The sequence below is a fragment of the Natator depressus genome, chromosome 6, assembly GCF_965152275.1.
Source record: "Natator depressus isolate rNatDep1 chromosome 6, rNatDep2.hap1, whole genome shotgun sequence".
NCBI classification, from domain to species: domain Eukaryota; kingdom Metazoa; phylum Chordata; order Testudines; family Cheloniidae; genus Natator; species Natator depressus.
In genome coordinates, this window is record NC_134239.1 from 16,397,400 (window position 1) to 16,409,848 (window position 12,449).

Consider the following 12,449-nt stretch of genomic DNA (forward strand, 5'->3'; position numbering starts at 1 on the left):
CGCGCACGGTAAAGGGGAGGTGCGCGCGCGCGCGCAGAGTGGGGGCCGGATGAAGATGAAGAGGACACTCTGCCCCTCCCGGAGGACCCGCTAGGAGCAGAAGAGTCGGGGGGCGGGCGGGTGAGGAGGAAGGTGGGGGCTGTGCTGCAGACACGCCTCCCGTTTGTGGATGGCACCATGCCCCCGCTACTCCCCAATGGGTGGCCCCGTGCCCCTCTGCTCGCCCCCGGCATCCCCTGTGGGGGGCACCGTGCCCCTCGCGCTGCCCCACATCTGCCCGACACCCGCTGTGGGTGGCTCCCTGCCTCATCCCTCCCGCCATGCCCATGCTGGTAGCACCCTGGCTGCTATCTCCGCTGCATTGCCCCGTGATGCCCCTGATGGGAGGGGCTGTGCCCGCTCTATCAGCCCCGTGGCCGCCTGCCTCAGTTTCCCCACCACCATGCCCTCTCGCGTTCCCCTCCTGCTGCCTCTCCCTGTGTCCCTGCCCTGTAGGGACCTGACCCTGCCGGCCCAGGGAGCAGGGTTGTGGTGTCACCCAACTGTGTTTTACACCAAGTGCCAGGCTTGGCCTTTGGGTTGGGAGCATGGCAGGCAGTAGGGACGCCCGTCTCACTGGAGCACTGAGCAGGGCCAGGTGGGTGTATCCTGGGATCACCCTTCCCTGCCTCTCTGCAACATCCTCTTCCTGGTGCCAGGCAGAGTTAGGACTTAGGTTGAAGTCCGTGGCCCCGGAGCCAGGATTCAGGCTGTTTTGAGTGCCACAGGGCTGCTTTGCTGTCCTGTCCAGCATCCCACTCCCTTCCTGTCCGTCCGGAGCAAGACAGAAGTCCCCCCGACTCACCCCCAGAGCTACTTCTCCTATCTGACCCCCGATCTCTTGCCCCAGGTGAGGGCAGCTCTGCTAGGCGGAATCGGGCCCCTTCTCCTTGCTGGGATTTGCTCTGCCTATGCGGGTGCCTCAATCCTGCCCCCATGCAGGTGAGTCTCAGCCTCAAAGGAGGTTTTGATAGGTGGGGGGACTATAGCTGGGGCCCCATTCACACTGCAATGGAGGTGTAAATCCTCTGCCCTGCATGGGCTGACTTGGCCATGTGCCCCTCCAGCAGCATGGGGAGTACTGGTACCCTGCTATGATCGGGATCCCAGAGTAGTTGTTGTGCTGGCTGCATTTGACTGGTCTCTGGTCCCAGGTCCTGTTCCTGAGGCCTCTGGGTCACTGGGAGATTTTCTTGAGTAAATGCCTCACAAGGACCTCGGACTTTGGTCCCTAACTGGCAGCAGTATAGCCATGCCCCAGATGCATGGCACAGTGGGGCTGTATGAGCAGAGGCTGGCCAGGTGGGGGCCAGTCCCCATGCAGAGCAGGGCTGGGATCTATTGGGGAGGCCCAGGGTTGTGCGAGGGAGGGGAGTGTCAGCATAGAGCAATAAGATATGAGGGTGTGGAGATAGGGATGGTGCGGTAATAGGGACCTATGAGGAACCATGCCTCTGCTTCCCTTGTAACAAGGAACTCCCAGTGTCCTGCAGGGGAAAGGCACCGTATCCCATTTCTCAGCCCCCTGAGCCAGCCAGTCCCGCTGCCCTGGGTTGAATGGGAGCCAGGGCAGGGGAAAGGTCCATTTCTTTCTCCCCCACCAGCCAGCCAGTCCTCCCAACAGAGCAATGTTGTTTGAGCCCCTGCAATTGTGTATTCAAAGCACATCTGTTTCCAGTAACTCATCTACCCCTAACTACCCAGGTAACACCCTCCCAGGCCAGCCCCCTGCCAGCAGCAGTGCAGTCAGGAGCTGCATGACTTCCTTCTCTCACTGCCTCCCAGGTCTCCAAGAAGCTGGTGAACTCGGTGCCAGGCTGCGCGGACGATGCGCTGGCTGGGCTGGTGGCCTGTAACCCGGCCATCCAGCTCCTGCAAGGGCACCAGGTGGCACTGCGATCCGACTTGGAGAACATTCGGGGACGGGTGGCGCTGCTATCTGGAGGAGGGTCGGGACATGAGCCCGCACATGCAGGTATGTGGTGCCAGGAACAGGGAGTTGGGCCAGGCTGGAGGTGTGGTTGGGGAGCGCGGGAGCCTGAGGGTGGGTTACCAGCCCAGTGCCCAGGAGACAATCTCATTGTCCAGCATGGTGAGTCACTAATGCAGCGTGGAGGTACAGCTGCAGGCCTTTGAATGTGGGTGGCAGGGCCCTGCTATACGGGAGCATGCCGGGGTTGGCGCTAGTGGAGGATCCTATTGCTGAAGATATGACAGGAAGCAGTGCATGCTGGAAGTGAGGCTCTCCCACTGTGGCCCCTAACAGGACACACTCTTTCTTCCCCTGCGCAGGGTACATCGGGAAGGGGATGCTCACCGGAGTGGTGGCTGGCGCCGTCTTCACCTCTCCCGCAGTGGGCAGCATACTGGCAGCAATCCGGGCAGTGACGCAGGCTGGCTCAGGTACAGAAGTGCAGTGTCAGGTGGGAGGTCCCTCCTAAGAGTGGCAGAGAGCAACTGGGGCACCTCGCTTCCTTCTGTTTCCCTCAGCCGGGACGCTGCTGATCGTGAAGAACTACACTGGGGACCGGCTGAACTTCGGGCTGGCACTGGAGCAGGCCCGGGTGGAGGGGGCCGACGTGCAGATGGTGGTGGTAGGTGACGACAGCGCTTTCACCGCGCAGAAGAAAGCGGGGAGAAGAGGGCTGTGTGGCACGGTGCTCATACACAAGGTGAGTGGGATGGGGCAGCCCCCCAGTGGCCATTCACTGTGCAGGGCCCACTGCAGATCAAAACCACCAACCCTCAATTACTTTCCCAGCAGCCTTGGATCCAGCTCTGCCTGCTGGAGTCAAATCTCCTGGATAGCCTGAAGGGGTCTGATCAGCTGTTCCTGTCCAGGGGATTTAGCTGTCCACATCCAGGGCCCCGGTTGCAGTGCCAGGGACTCTGGTGGGGTTGTAGCTGACCCCATCTTTGCTCTCCCAGGACAGTCAGCCTGGTCACTTTCACTTGTGCATCTAGTCAGGGTCCAGCAGAGGCTTTGGGGCCAGCAGGAAGCTGTGAAGTTTGGGTTACAGGCTCTGCCCACCCAACCAGGAGTGTTTGAATTCAGGCACAGAGCTGTCTGCATTGAGTTTGTTGCTTTAAGTTGTGGGGGAATGGTTCTCTGTGATGATTAGCTCTAGGCAGTCACTACTGCAGTGACTTATTTGTATCTCCTAGCAAGTAGAGGCCAGAAAGATCAGGGCTCCATTGTACCCGGTGCTACCCAGACACAAGCAGAGTCAGTCCATGCCCTGAAGGACACGTGATGGAAATGCACAAGACAGGCCAAAGAAATGTCTTTTTTTTTTTTTTTTTTTTTAGCCGAAGGGACCTGGAGCGATTCTCACAGGCAGTCTGTGGCAGAGGCAGATATTGAACCCAGGTTTCCTGGGTCCCAGCCCAGTGCTGTAGCCACAAGACCATGTCTGTTTGCATCCACTTCGTCTCATCCATGTATTGGGAGCTCTCAAAGGGCGGGACCATCTCTTTGGTGTGTGTGTGTGGTGCCCAGCATAGTTGGCCTGGTCCAACGTTGGGGCCCGTGGGTGCTACAGTAGCACGCATGCTAATCAGATGCCTTGCTCCGTGTTGGGTTTTACCCCTGACTGTGGCCCTGCATCATGGGCTCAGGGCTGGCTACAGGGAGGAGCAGCATCCTGAGTTGGCACTGACGCAGCCTTTCTCCTGGCAGGTGGCTGGAGCACTGGCAGAGGCAGGGGCGAGCCTGGAGAAGGTTGTTCACAGGGTGAAGGCTGCTGTAGGAGCCATGGGTGAGTGCTTAGGGACTCCTGGCATGGGCTGGGGTGGGCACCACCTCCCACCATAGTGCCCAGGAGCTGCTGATGGGTGAGGGAGGGGGTCTGGAAGGGACGTGTGGCCCCACAGCAATAGGGAGCTCCCCCCGGGGATGTCTCAGCCAGGAGATCTCAAGTCCCAACCTAGATGGTGCCCCCATGCCTAGATGTTCTTCGAGACCTGGCACCTGCCCCTGCTCAGCCCCAGCCCTGCCAGGTAACCTCTGCCTTCCTCCCTCTAGAGGGCTCGGCGCTGATTACAGCCTGGAGTCATTCTCCCTGAAAACATGGAAAGATCCCTCTGGCCTAGCATCCCTGTGCCTGTCACCAGCGAAGGTGAAGTTAACTCTTTCATTCCCTCCCCATGCAGGTACCTTGGGCGTGAGCCTGTCCCCCTGCAGTGTCCCTGGCTCGGGGCCTACCTTTCAGCTGGCTCAGGACGAGCTGGAGCTGGGCCTGGGTGAGGAATTGCCTCCACGTCTGTGTGTCTGTTGCCTTGTGCCTGTCCTGCGTTTGGCTGCATCCCTCTGCTCTTGTCTCCCTTCAGTCTGTGGCTGTCTCTCTGGGGGTGGGTGTTTGGGTCCAAAGGCGGTCCAGGTACCCATCACCTACAGGGCCCATGGGCCTGAGATGTTCATTGTCAATGGTGCCTAAGAATCCACTGTTTAGGGTCCCGGGTATGGGCCGGGCGGCCGTGCTGCCCGAAGGGGGTTAGGGGCCAGGGTCAGGCAGTTCCCACTGGTCACTGTTGTGGGTGCCCATGGCCCAGGCCCCATCTCTGGTTTGGGATCAGGTGCTGGCAATAGGGGTAGGGAGCAGTCGGAGGCCTTGGTGACCCCTCCTGTCTCCGCAGGGATTCATGGTGAGGCGGGCGTGCGCAGGATGAAGGTAGGTTGGCTCCCCCCTTGCCTGTCCTCAAGTCTTTGGCTGCCCCACTCCCATCCATCTCCTCCTCTCCCTGCAGATGGTGCCGGCGGACAAAATCGTCAAGACGATGCTCGATCACATGAGCAGCTCTTCCAACGCCTCGCGCGTGGCCTTGGAGCCCGGTGAGTGACCCCTTCCCCTGACCTGCCTCCCCCTGTGCAAGGCAGGGCTCACACTCACTCTCCTCTGCCTTCCAGGGGCCTCTGTGGTGCTGGTGGTGAACAACCTGGGCGGCCTGTCCTTCCTGGAGCTGGGTGTGGTGGCCGGTGCGGCTGTACACTGCCTTGGTGAGTGCCTGGCCTGGCCTGGCCCAGAGCTAGTGGGGTGGGGACAGGCACAGGACAGTGCAGGAGGAGGGGCTCAGATGGGAGGGGATGCAGGGGGGTCTCTCTCCTCCTCCCCATGGGTAGAGCCTGTGCCTGGATTGTGTGTATAATACTCCCCAGGTGTGTGCCTAGGGCCCCTCGGCACTGCACCCTGGACCTCTCTGCCCTGGATTTCTGGCCTTGGATCATCCCACGAGGTCCTTTAGCTTTCATTCCCCACCCCCTGATCTCCCTGCCTGGTCCTGTTCTTTGCCATCCCACTGGGAGGGAGCGGGGGGAAGAAGAGAAGGGACTGCTTCCTTCTCCTTCCCTCCCTCCCCTGCTCCAACCCCTCCTCCATCACCTCTGCGATCCCCTTGCTGGGTCCCCACTGAGCTCTGGTTCCTGTTCTGCTCGTCACAGTCTCCCTTTCCTCTCACCCCAGAGGACCGAGGTGTTCGCGTTGCCCGAGCCCTGGTCGGCACCTTCATGACGGCGCTGGAAATGGCTGGTGTGTCCCTCACCCTCCTGCTGGCAGATGATGACCTCTTGGGACTAATCGGTGAGGCCCTGGGGCATCGATTTCCCCTTGGCATTGGGCTGGGGGTTATACAGGGAATGGGGGCAGGGGAGGTACCCCCCAGTGCCGAATGACTTTGCTGTGGGGAAGGTGAGGCTTTCCCTCCTGGTGTCAGGGCTGGGGATGAAACGGGGGTTGATGGCCCTGGGTGAGGGGCCAAGGGACCATCTTTCCCCCACGAGAGGGATGGGAGGGAAGCGATGCTCTTGGGGTGCCAGAGGCTGGCAGCAGTGGGACCCCTTCTGGCACACATGGGCAGAGTAGCTGATGCCCAGCTCCTTGGGCCCTTGGCCTCAGTGCCTACGGTGGTGGCATCTCCTGGGGCTGGGCCATGAGCCTTGACTGGGCCCAGCAGTCAAGAGGGCTGTGATTGGCCACAGGCAGAGAGGACCCTGTGTTTCCTGGCCTGCCCTGCGCTAATCCCTCAGCCCTCCCAACCAGACGGCTGGGAGCCAGGCCCTACAAGGGGCTAGGGTTCTGGGCCTCACCCTGCCGTCTGTCTTCCCCCTAGATGCTGAGACCACAGCTGTGGCCTGGCCCAACCTGGCTCGAGTACCTGTGACAGGCCGGAGCAGAGTGCTGGCTGCACCTGAGGAGGGACCTAAGGTGGAGGAGCCCATCCCAGCTGGAGGTACAGAGCGGGGCTTCTGCTCCTGGTCATCGCTGGACAGGGCTCTAGGGACACTGGCCGAGGCCCTGCTATTGCCCTGCCTGCTGAGGGCAGAGGAAGTGGGCAGGGGGACAGAGAGACCGAGCAGCCCTGTTATGCCTGCTGCAGGGGGGGAGCGTGGGGCTGAGGAAGGGCTGGCCATCAGGATTCCTGAGTTATCTCTTCAGGTTGGGGGTTGGGTCCAGTGGATAGAGTGCGGGGCTGGAGGCAGGATTCCTGGGTTCTATCCTAGCACTGGAAAGGGAGTATTGTCTAGTGGTTAGAGCATGGGGGCTGGTGTTCCCATCTAAGCTGCTGACCATCTGTGATCATAGGCAATTTACTTCTCCCCTGTGCCTCAGCTTCGCCATCTGTAGGACAGGGTGCTGTTGGTTCCTTTCTGCCTGGCTGGGGGGAAATGGGGGTCTGTGCTCCTGGACTCGCTGACATTTGTAGTGTGCTGTATGATGCCAGGGCAGAGGGCACTGGGCTGAGATGGGGGCAAGGCTGAGTGGGACACACAGGCATGGGTATGCGCATGTCACAGGATCTAATGCCCGAGCAGTGAGTGTGCGAGGGCACAGCCATGAGTGTTGCAGGATCAGCCCCACATGCCGAGCCAGGCGGCACCTCCCACATCTAACCAGCCCCCTCTCTCCCTCAGCCCCAGCCTCCCAGCGGGTGCAGCTGGTTCTGGAGCGGGTGTGCAGTACTCTGCTGGGCCTGCAGGAGGAGCTCAATGAGCTGGACCGCGCGGCGGGGGATGGCGATTGCGGCAGCACCCATGCCCGGGCTGCGAGGGGTCAGTGCTGGGAGCCAGCATCTATCCCACAATCCATAGCCGCTCCCCCGGGCTGGGGCTCACAACAGGCACAGGGATCCCAGCTCGCTGGCTTCTGGGGGTGGCCTCCTTCCCTCTGTGGGAGGGCAGAGGAGCTGGCGAGCTTACGGAGGGGTGGGGAGCATCTCAGTCCAAAGTGGACAGTTCTGATCCAGCCCTGGCCAGGACGGACCAAACCAGCCCCCTCTGGTAGAGGATCTCCATCCGCTTCCTGGCTACCCCTCGGTGCCCAAAGCCACGTGAACTGGCCAACTTGGGGCTCAGGCACCCTGCATTGGGGGAGGGGTGGTCGCCCTGGCGCTGCCTGTGGTGCACCCACTGAGAGCACTCTGCCTGCTCACTTCCAGGAACCAGCTTCATTATCCCCTGGGCATGGGGCTCCCTTCCCCTCCATCTGGCACATCCCCCCTGGAGGGCATGGGGCTCCCCTCCCCCACATCACCCCTCCAGGGGTACAGGGTCCCAGGCTGGCTCCCCAAAGGCCCCAATAGAGCAGGGGTCCCAGGCTGGCTCCCCATAGGACTTTGGATCTCAGGATCCCTCCTGCGCCCCAGGAGCATACTGTGAGCTCTGTCCAGTGCCCCTCTGCCCCCGAAGCCCTTGCTATTCCTGGGGTGGGACCGGTTGGAGGGAGCCAACTCTCAAGCCCAGCCCCTTCACCTCTCACCCGAGGTGCCGTGTGTCTCCAGCCATACAGGAGTGGTTGAACTCGACGCCCCTGCCTGCCCGACCGTCCCAGCTCCTCTCCACCCTGGCCAGGCTGCTGCTGGAGAAGATGGGGGGGTCCTCAGGGGCGGTGAGTGCCACAGATGGGGACTTGGGTAGGTTTGTCCTCGCTGAGCTGATCCCTGCCCCCCCTTTTGGCAGGGGGTGCATTATGGCCCTTGTGGGAAGATATGAGGCCTGCGGGAAGGTTGGGGGTGGTATATGGATTCTGTGTCTGATCGTCCTGTGGGAGGGATGGTATTTCATCACCTCGGGGGAGTAGGAGCCCTGCCATCTCTGTGCCCATCGCCCTGCGTCAGGGCGGCACTGATACTTAGCAGCCTGGCGTTTCCCTTGTAGCTGTATGGGCTGTTCCTGACAGCGGCTGCGCAGCCCTTGCAGAGCCGCAGTGACCCCGCGGCCTGGGCTGCTGCCATGGAGGCCGGCATCGAAGCCATGCAGCGGTGAGTAGAGCCCGCAAAGCGGGTGGAGGGTCATGTGGGTCCAGGGGGAAATTGCAGCAGTGCCTGGCCCTGCCAGGAGAGGGGGGACCCTGAGTGGGAAGGGCAATGGGGCATTCCCACCCCTACCAGCAGCCTGTGACCCCTCCGCGGTGGGTCCATGACACTTCTCCGTGCTCGCTACTGATCCCTTTGCTTTTCTGTGCCAGGTATGGGGGAGCTGCACCCGGGGACAGGACCATGGTGAGTGACAAGCAGCTGCCCTGCCTCCTGGGCACATGATGTGATGGGGACTAAGCAAAGCTCTGCCCGTGCCCGTTACACTGCCACTGGGGACCCTCTTGGTGCTATGCCTGCTCCCATCTACAGGCAACACTGAAGGCAAGGGAGGCCATTCAGTGCGGACACAGGGGTATTCCCCATCTGGCACTGCCCCCTGCTGGCTCAGGCAGGCACTGCCCCCCAGTGAGCCCCAGAGGGATCCAGGGGCAACCTCTGCTCAGTAACCCCGACCCCAGCCATTTGCCCCGTCTCCCAGGAGCCCTGCCCTCACCACTCCTTCCACTTGTGTCTTGGGCAGCTGGATTCGCTCTGTGCTGCTGCTGAGGAGCTGCGTGCCCTGCAGGCCCCTGGCGCCGACCTGCTCCCAGTTTTGGCCAAGGCAGTTCAGGTATTAGAGCTCACTTCCCACCAGGCCCCACCCTTCAGTGGGACAGGGAGGAGCTAGTGAAGGGGTGGAGCCTGCAGCTGAATGGGCCCCTGAGCGGATTCCAAAGCCGCATGAAGGGAGTTGAATGTGGGGCTGTGACCCTGTTGGTCTCATGAGCAGAGTCGGGGCAGGCAAGCCCTTGGGCACCTTGAGAAAGCGGCAGGAAGGGGGGTGAATGGCTCTTAGCAAGAACTGAGCCAAAGCCTAGCGTGAGACATGGGACTGCTGTCTTTGATGGAAATGTAAAACACAGGCCCTGGCTATGTCCAGACAGGAAAATTCCTGTGGTGCAGTTTGCAAAAGCAGGGGGTGATGGGTATCAGCAGAGCTCTGGAGGTGCCGAGATAGCAGGGAGCTGTGGATCAGGATTGAGGAGCATTGGCACAGCTCAGGGGGGCAGGATGGAGGGGCATTGGGAGAGTTGTAGAGGGAAGCCCCTCTCCCCCAACTACTGGCTGCATGCCCGACCCAGTTGTGTTCCCCATGTCCCTTGGGGACACTCCCGCCCATAACCTGCTCCCTCCCGTGGTCTCTTGGCAGAGCGCAGAGGCTGCGGCTGAATCCACCAAGAACATGGAAGCAGGCGCTGGCAGGGCCAGTTACATCAGCTCGGCCCGCCTGGAGCTACCAGACCCAGGGGCCGTGGCAGCAGCAGCCGTTCTGCGCGCTGTGCTGGAAGGGTTACAGAGCCAGAGCAGGTGACTCTGCCACCTCCCCCGGCTCCTGAGCACCTCCCCCACTTTACCCTCCTCCCCCTGCAAGTCCCTGGGGCCCTTCTGTGCTGACTTGAACACCCTTTGTAGGCAAGACAAGCAGAAGTGATGTTAACAGGAGTCCTGCCAAGAGCTGGCTCAATGCTCCTGGATCTGCCCAGAGCAGGAACTCATCGGCGGGAATGGGGGCCAGCAGGGAGACTGTGGTCATCCCTGTGCCCACTACTCACTGGCCCCCTGGCCCCCCAGTTCATCCCTGCTACTGGGTGCTGTGAGTGCGGTGGCTGTAATAAACAGTCCTGCCCCAGAGATGATGGCCTGTTCCCTTCTGTATGTTAAGGAAAAGTTAGCACATGTGACTCCATTTTGGTTTGGGGCCCACCATTGTCTAAAAGCAAGCACATCATGCACCAGGAGGAGTGTTCCTTAGATACTGCATTCCTGTGAAAACCCTCCTCCTTGTCTCCAGCCTGACTTGACTCCCGATATCTGTTCTTTGTCTGTCCCTAACTCCCTATCTCCTGGCCTTTGATGTGAGGCCTCCCATCCTGATAATAAAAGTTACTGCTGCATTGCTTTAGGACCATGCTGTGTAATTAACATACTAGTTTAGAACGAGGAATGCACCAAGCAGGGATAGGTGGTAGATAAGAAAAGGGTTTGTTTATTGGCTAAGGTTTCCGATGCACGAGGGCAACATGCTTTGCTGAGAGGTATATAACCTTTGTATAATCTGTATTCTGGCTAGCAGGGGGGCACCACGCTCTAGCATAATAAACTTGGTGTTTTTTGGGAACTCTGCAGTTGTGGACTTTGTTCATGTGCCTCAGCCTAGATTCGAACTGTGCGTGACCTATCGGGTATAATTCGCAGCAGTTGTGGGCGTGACCTATCGGCTATAATTCGTAACATGTAGCAGCAGCGCTTGCCCACCCGCCTCGTTCTCACAGCACAGAACAGGCTGGAAAAAGGCTCATGTAGTGCCCATCTTTAAAAAAGGGAAGGAGGAGGATCCTGGGAACTACAGGCCAGTCAGCCTCACCTCAGTCCTTGGAAAAATCATGGAGCAGGTCCTCAAGGAATCCATTCTGAAGCACTTAGAGGAGAGGAAAGTGATCAGGAACAGTCAGCATGAATTCACCAAGGGCAAGTCATGCCTGACTAATCTAATTGCCTTCTATGATAACTGGCTCTGTGGATGAGGGGAAAGCGGTGAACATGTTGTTCCTTGACTTTAGCAAAGCTTTTGACACAGTCTCCCACAGTATTCTTGCCAGTACGTTAAAGAAGTATGGGCTGGATGAATGGATGATAAGGTGGACAGAAAGTTGGCTAGATTGTCGGGCTCAACGAGTAGTGATCAATGGCTCCATGTCTAGTTGGCAGCTGGTATCAAGTGGAGTGCCCCAATGGTCGGTCCTCGGGCCAGTTTTGTTCAATATCTTCATAAATGATCTGGAGGATGGTGTGGATTGCACCCTCAGCAAGTTTACAGATGACACTAAACTGGGAGGAGTGGTAGATACGCTGGAGGGTAGGGATAGGATCCAGAGGGCCCTAGACAAATTAGAGGATTGGGCCAAAAGAAATCTGATGAGGTTCAACAAGGACAAGTGCAGAGTCCTGCACTTAGGACGGAAGAATCCCATGCACCGCTACAGACTAGGGACCGAATGGCTAGGCAGCAGTTCGGCAGAAAAGGACCTAGGGGTTACAGTGGATGAGAAGCTGGATATGAGTCAACAGTGTGCCCTTGTTGCCAAGAAGGCCAATGGCATTTTGGGATGTATAAGTAGGGGCATTGCCAGCAGATCGAGGGACGTGATCATTCCCCTCTATTCGACATTGGTGAGGCCTCATCTGGAGTACTGTGTCCAGTTTTGGGCCCCACACTACAAGGATGTGGAAAAATTGGAAAACGTCCAGCAGAGGGCAGCAAAAATGATTAGGGGACTGGAGCACATGACTTATGAAGAGAGGCTGAGGGAACTGGGGATGTTTAGTGTTCAGAAGAGAAGAATGAGGGGAGATTTGATAGCTGCTTTCAACTACCTGAAAGGGGGTTCCAAAGAGGATGGGTCTAGACTGTTCTCAGTGGTAGCTGATGACAGAACAAGGAGTAATGGTCTCAAGTTGCAGTGGGGGAGGTTTAGGTTGGATATTAGGAAAAACTTTTTCACTAGGAGGGTGGTGAAACACTGGAATGCGTTACCTAGGGAGGTGGTGGAATCTCCTTCCTTTGAAGTTTTTAAGATCAGACTTGACAAAGCCCTGGCTGGGATAATTTAGTTGGGGATTGGTCCTGCTTTGAGCAGGGGGTTGGACTAGATGACCTCCTGAGGTCCCTTCCAACCCTGATATTCTATGATTCTGTGAACAGCTTCTTCCCCCTTCACTCTCCCCCCCCCCCCCCACCTGGGGGTGTTTCTGACTTCGGGGTTACTCTAAAAGCAGCCCCGCTCTGATGCTGAACGGCGCCTCCTACTGCTGGGGCTCAACTCCCTTAGGCATGGACAGCAATAAATTGCACCAGCTGAGCAGGGAGAGTACAGGCTGTGCCTGGCTGTAGCCTCTCCCCCTGCCCCCACCCCCAGAGGATTTCCAAGCACCTCCTTCCAGCTGTTGGTGAATTAATTGTTCCCTCCCCAGGAAGCGGGGTCAAGTGGTGTCCAGATTCCCTATTGCATGGAGGAGAAAACTGAGGCAACCAGCGCTGACGGTCACATGGTGAGTCAGTG

At 59.0% G+C, this 12,449-nt stretch overlaps 1 protein-coding gene across 2 annotated transcripts; it reads left to right on the forward strand.

Annotated features, from left to right (window-relative positions):
• The first annotated feature begins 26 nt into the window (after positions 1–26).
• On the forward strand, positions 27–10,501 carry TKFC (triokinase and FMN cyclase). 2 transcript variants are annotated; one of them, XM_074954631.1, is made up of 18 exons: positions 27–132; positions 890–981; positions 1,825–2,014; positions 2,332–2,442; positions 2,530–2,711; positions 3,719–3,797; positions 4,192–4,281; positions 4,675–4,709; positions 4,786–4,870; positions 4,946–5,035; positions 5,499–5,615; positions 6,145–6,264; positions 6,947–7,084; positions 7,813–7,919; positions 8,189–8,292; positions 8,499–8,532; positions 8,870–8,959; positions 9,539–10,501. In XM_074954631.1, exons 2-18 carry the CDS (start codon positions 976–978, stop codon positions 9,698–9,700), a joined length of 1,740 nt encoding a protein of 579 aa, XP_074810732.1. In that variant the 5' UTR covers positions 27–132; positions 890–975; the 3' UTR covers positions 9,701–10,501. The 2 variants fall into 2 exon arrangements, with proteins under 2 accessions (XP_074810732.1, XP_074810733.1); XM_074954632.1 differs by having other exon boundaries at positions 31–120.
• Positions 10,502–12,449: the final 1,948 nt, after the last annotated feature.

Coding starts and splice junctions, on each gene's coding strand:
- TKFC (XM_074954631.1), top strand. Junction 7,085..7,812: donor CCATGCCCGGGCTGCGAGGG/GTCAGTGCTGGG, acceptor GTGTGTCTCCAG/CCATACAGGAGTGGTTGAAC. Junction 8,960..9,538: donor TTTTGGCCAAGGCAGTTCAG/GTATTAGAGCTC, acceptor GTCTCTTGGCAG/AGCGCAGAGGCTGCGGCTGA.